This window comes from Dichomitus squalens (genome assembly GCF_000275845.1).
Source record: "Dichomitus squalens LYAD-421 SS1 unplaced genomic scaffold DICSQscaffold_24, whole genome shotgun sequence".
Lineage (NCBI taxonomy): Eukaryota > Fungi > Basidiomycota > Agaricomycetes > Polyporales > Polyporaceae > Dichomitus > Dichomitus squalens.
The window spans coordinates 265,534-270,704 of record NW_006766906.1 but is presented as its reverse complement, the minus strand read 5'-3'; the positions used below and the strand labels follow the sequence as shown (position 1 = coordinate 270,704).

The following is a 5,171-nucleotide window of genomic DNA, read 5'->3' as shown; positions in this document are numbered from 1 at the left end:
ACCCGACCACTCACTGGCTCACGCTTTCCTGCGACGACCACACGATCACCGTCGAGTACCAGCATACCTTGGGGTATGGCGGCGGGCTCTTGATGGTTGAGGCCGATGTGAAGATGTCGCGGCGTGCTCTTGACGAGGCTGGGCAGATCAAGGCGAACCCTAGCGCTGTGAAGTGGTCGGATTATGCCTTGTGGCACGTGTCGCTTGCCACGAAGGAAGTAGCTTTCACCCTCGCGGCAGAGAAGCTCACCTTGAAGCTCGGCCTGGACTGGGTGGCGCCGTCGCATTACTGCCTACGCGTTGATATCGTCACCGAGACGCTACCGGTCGCGTCGGGCACCTCCGCCGAGCTGGCGCAGGGAACACGCCCAGGAGTTGGGAGCAGACGGGGAAGTGGCAGAGCAGGACATCAGGGCCGAGGCTGCGACCAGCGAAGGCGGCATCCTTCAGTCTGACGATGACGCACTTTTCCTATGCAGCGACCAGATAGATCTCGGGTACGCTAGATGGGCGTGATAGAGAGGGGCGCGGAACGGACATGGAGCGGAGCAACGAGGTCGGTGGCAATGGTGATGGCGAGAGTGGTGTGTTGGGTTGACCAACTGCTTGACGGTGAACGGGTATGGCGGCAACAGGGGTGCTCAATTCTTGTCGGTCGCTCAGTTGCTCGCGCGCCTACAGGGCGCCTGCCCAGCCAGGTTCGGTCTCCGCTTCAAGCCCGTGCAGCGCAGCGAGAGCAGCGCGATCGATGGGAGGGCCGCTCTTTGCTCGTTTTGTCGCTATGCCCCGTAGACCACTTCACAAGGAGCAGGCTGACGCTGCTATGGTTGCAGAGGCCCTCCTAGCTGTCTCACTTGCCCACAATACACCTGGAATCTTCTCAGAAATGGACAGTCTGGATGATGAACTTCAGCTGGATGCCGATCAAGATTCCGAGCCCGAAGACGACTGGAGCTTCCGGGATGCCTTCGCTGCGGAGGTGATTCAACTTGCTGGCTTCTCCTGGGCCCAGTTTGCCACCTCGTTTTCTGGCATTGGCTCTCGAGGCCCATACAACACTTGGCTGAAGTCCCAGGACTTTTTCCCCGTTGCTCTTCAGTCCCCTGATCGTTGGTTTCGTCATATGTTCCGGTTTGTCTGCGGTGTTATTTAGTATTACTGTATGTCATCATTGACCTGGCGCAGACTCAGTCGAGACACGTTTGATCGACTGGTAGCGCTCCTTGGTTGTAATCCCATCTTCGTGTCAACTGGTCGCAGGCCTCAGCGTCATGTCAAGTACCAGCTTGGCGCATTTCTCTTTCGCTATGGGCGACTAGGAACCGACTCCCTCGATGTTGCTCAGAAACTGGGTGTCGGGCATGGAACCGTTGTTTTGTACTGCAAGCGCGTTACACGAGCGATCCGCGAACTCCGTTCCCAGTACTTACAATGGCCGACTAAAGCTCAACGCGAAGCGATTGCGAGTGCCATCGAGGACAAGTCTGGCTTTCCCAAATGTGTTGGCTCATGCGACGGGAGCTTGATACGCTTCTGTGAAGAGCCTATCGTTGATGGACATGTGTATGTATCACAAAAGAAGAGCTACTCAGTATGTGCTTTAAAGTAATACCAACTGTTGTACAGCACTGAGAAATACCACTAGACAAACATTCAGACAACGGTCGACCACACCGGTCGCTTCACGTCTTATGACTTGGGATGGCCAGGTTCTGTGCCTGACTCCTGCATCTTCAGGAATTCCCATATATGGTCACACCGTCACCTATACTTTTCAGAGGGTGAATATATCTTTGTTGATAAAGGTAATGACTCATGCTGGTCACTCATGTTCAACAGAGTGTACTCAAACAATTCTAGGGTATATGTCAACTCCTTGGACAGTCCGACCTTTTGATGAGGCAGAGATCGGGCGCGCTCTACCTGAAGTCAAGCAGCGGATGCACGAGTTCAACAAACGGTTATCCTCCATGCGTATCATCAGTGAGCATGCCTATGGTCGGTTAAAGGGACGCTTTCTTGGCTTGAAGGCGGCGGGTAAGCACCACGACATCGAGGACCTCTATAAGGCGATAGAAGCACTTCTCATCTTGCATAACATCTGCATGGATTGGAACGACCACCCAGAAGATATCACTAACTTCGACCCAAGGGAGCTACCGGTAGATGATGAAAACGAAGAACAGGATCCGGATGAGAATCCGCCTATACTCGAGGGTGATGCAAATATCCCTTTACATGAAACAGATCAGTGGTTGAAAGAGCAGGGTTATGCCAAGAGAAATGTACTTCTAGAGTACTTATTTCCAGCCCCAGAATAGATAGACGCGACAGTAGTATTGATTGCTCTAACGTATAACAGACTTATGCATGAGGCTTCTGAAAAAGGTTCATAAGATATGACTCTGCCGCCCGACGGAGCTCCGGACTTGCCCCCTGAGCCTGCAAAACATCCTTCGCTAGAGCGGCATTAGCTTGCTTCTCCATCTGCTGCTGGCGAACCCGGAATTCCTCATCTGCACGATCAGCCGCACGACGCTCGAGATCAAGCCTTGCCTTGCGGACCTCGAGAAGCTGAGCCTGTACCTCCCGATCCGACTTGACCTTGTCCTTGAGGTAAGCACTAATACCAGCCATCGACTGTGAAGTCTCGCTACGTGACTTCTGAGAGGCCGTCGGTGATGGCACATGCCTCGTGTCGGTTACGGTTACACGGTCAGTGGCAGGACCACTACCGGAAAGCTCGAGGACACTATGAGAAGCATTAGCTGGTTCATCAGCAGCGTCATCACCGTTGCGATATGGACTGTCATCTGAAAGCGGCATGTTCGAGTGGTGCTTCTTCTTGCGGCACACCTTGGGGCTAGTAGCCAAGCTATACATTCATCAATACAGTATACAGAAAGCGACATGTTGTGAAACGTTCGTACCGCGCATTGAACAGCTCCACCCAGGAGTTGCTTTCCCACTCCTGATACATCTTAGCCGTTAGACCGCCGACAGGCTCACCAGCTGATCGTGCGGCATTGATATCCCAGCTGGTGACCGGTGATAAGTCACCATCGCCACCACCACCTGTGAAGTTTTCGAACGCATTGATGAACTGGTACGTCTTGAGAGAGCGATCCCACTGGCTGCGGATAGCACTTTCGGAGTGGCGGCCAGAATAAAGCTCCTTGCTGGCCTGCACAGATATCGTGAGACAACGTTGACGGAACGTGTATGGGGTGGAAGGGCGACTCATGTGGGTGCTGAGGGGACGCACCTTCGCAAACAATGCTTTGCGGTTGACCTTGAGCAATTTGTAGTTGTCGTCATTGCTGGACCCGAGGAAGAACTTATAAAGCAAATCACGGTCAGCGACTGACCAATGGACACCGAGAGTCTCTAGCGACGCTGAGGCAGCTTCAGTAGCTGCGGTACCAGGCTCGGAGCGGGTCTTCTTTGTTGCCTTCAACAGATCCGAGCCGACTGTGTCCGAACGATTGCGCTTTGGAACATTTGCAACTGTGGCGGATCGAGAAGGAGGGGGTGTCGGAGGCGTTGGCTCAACAGCTGAAGGCTCGGGAGCTCGTGTCCTTGCTGGCTGAGAAGGCGGCGGTGTCGGAGGGGATTTCACGGGTTGCTGATATACATCCGGATCGGAAGGAGGCGAGGGCAGCTCCGGGAGGGAAGGGAAGCAGTCCGGAAGCGGTTGAAGGACGGGTCCGGCTGGATGCGGCCGGGGGTAGTGCACGTAAGGTTGCACGGCAGACACGGGACGGGGTTGCTGATATGATGTTGTTGGGTGGGGAGGGAATGCGTGCGTGAAAAGAACTACTTACCTGGATCTGTTCCCCTTCTTTCAGTAGCTGTGGGTCAATATTCTCATTGCCCACGTGTGCTGCAGCGCGAGACTGATTGGGTCTGTCAACACAGGTCAGTCTGGTGTTGAGAGTGGTTAACGAAAGACTTACACTATCATCCGCATCCCCTGCAACCCTCGCGTACCGTACCGAGCCAAGAGTAACGTAACGAGCGTTCGACGGAGCGTCAGTGGGAAACGAAGTGCTGGCACGGGAGTCGCCCGGGAGCCATCGCCAGCTGCAGCCTGCTGTGGCTTGGAGCGGAGACCGAACCTGGCTGGGCAGGCGCCCTGTAGGCGCGCGAGCAACTGAGCGACCGACAAGAATTGAGCACCCCTAACGTCGCAGATCGTTCTCTCGGTCGTTTCTTCCCAGTACGTATGGTTGTTTCCCGCCGGCTCCTATCTACCGTCGTGTGTATCTACCTGTGCCGAAACCATTGATGGGTACGGTATTGGATCGAGATGGGAATTATGCCAGTGTTGCCACGTACTAGGTAGTACGTACACGTACGACTCGAGCTTGAGCTCCGTGAAGACATTGGCAGCCGCCTTGCACGTCTCCTGCAGCGCGATGTGTCGAGATTGTGTTTTGATGAAGGCCCTCGACACCGATCCTTACGTAGGTTAAACGCACACATCCAGCTGGGGTGAGCGCGGTCGATTGACGATGTCCCGCAAATGCAACCTCAAGCACGAAAAAGTTCATCTGGAATATATAGTCTCTGTAGAGCAGCTAATGATATCACATCATCGTTGCGATTCATCCTCCTACGGGGACATTCGGTGGATGTAGCCCTTGCGACAATCACAACCGCTAAGGTGAGCCGACGTCTTTTGCTGCCCACTCGTGCCTGCTAATACATCGCCCGGTCACTTACACCTCAGACACGCATTCTTCAGCTCTGAATGTTCTCAAATAAGTGCTACGAATGCCTGTGCGGGGGCAAAGGATGATAGAAACCATACCGGAATCTGCCCTTCACCAGGATGGATGTCCCAGAGGACCTTCTAGCCAGCCATTGGGCGGCTTTACAATGCTGCATCCAAACGGTTACGTATCGCTAGTATAGAGAGCTGAACGAGCAATCAGGAGTGGTATAATGCGCCGTGACAGAGAAGGTTGATTGAATGCGGACTGAACTCTGCTTGCGGGGATCGCCCATTCCGAGTCGAGCAAAACGAAACATTGCGAGGGAAAAGTTCTGGTGCCAACATGTAGAGACCATAGAGTAGCACAGTAGCACAAAAGGGCCCTAGTAAGTCTTGAGGCTGAATGACAGGACACCGGATGTGGTCGAACGCGAGCCAGGGCGCAGGAATGACG

General features: G+C 54.1%; 3 protein-coding genes across 3 annotated transcripts; 2 read left to right on the top strand and 1 right to left on the bottom strand.

Annotated features, from left to right (window-relative positions):
* Positions 1-1,183: 1,183 nt before the first annotated feature.
* On the top strand, positions 1,184-1,801 carry DICSQDRAFT_40900 (uncharacterized protein; the record flags this gene model as incomplete). Its single annotated transcript, XM_007367317.1, has 2 exons — positions 1,184-1,591; positions 1,646-1,801. Coding segments are annotated over 2 exons (564 nt in total), but the record flags the coding sequence as incomplete, so codon positions are not given.
* Positions 1,802-1,865: 64 nt separating this feature from the next.
* On the top strand, positions 1,866-2,321 carry DICSQDRAFT_64153 (uncharacterized protein; the record flags this gene model as incomplete). Its single annotated transcript, XM_007367316.1, has 1 exon — positions 1,866-2,321. One exon carries the CDS (start codon positions 1,866-1,868, stop codon positions 2,319-2,321), a length of 456 nt encoding a protein of 151 aa, XP_007367378.1.
* Positions 2,322-2,326: 5 nt separating this feature from the next.
* On the bottom strand, positions 2,327-4,025 carry DICSQDRAFT_138125 (uncharacterized protein). The gene is made up of 5 exons (XM_007367315.1): positions 3,957-4,025; positions 3,825-3,906; positions 3,266-3,769; positions 2,931-3,184; positions 2,327-2,875 (listed from the first exon to the last, which is right to left on the bottom strand). The coding sequence occupies exons 1-5, from the start codon at positions 3,968-3,970 to the stop codon at positions 2,365-2,367; spliced, it is 1,365 nt and encodes a 454-aa protein (XP_007367377.1). The 5' UTR covers positions 3,971-4,025; the 3' UTR covers positions 2,327-2,364.
* Between the last annotated feature and the right edge of the window lie 1,146 nt (positions 4,026-5,171).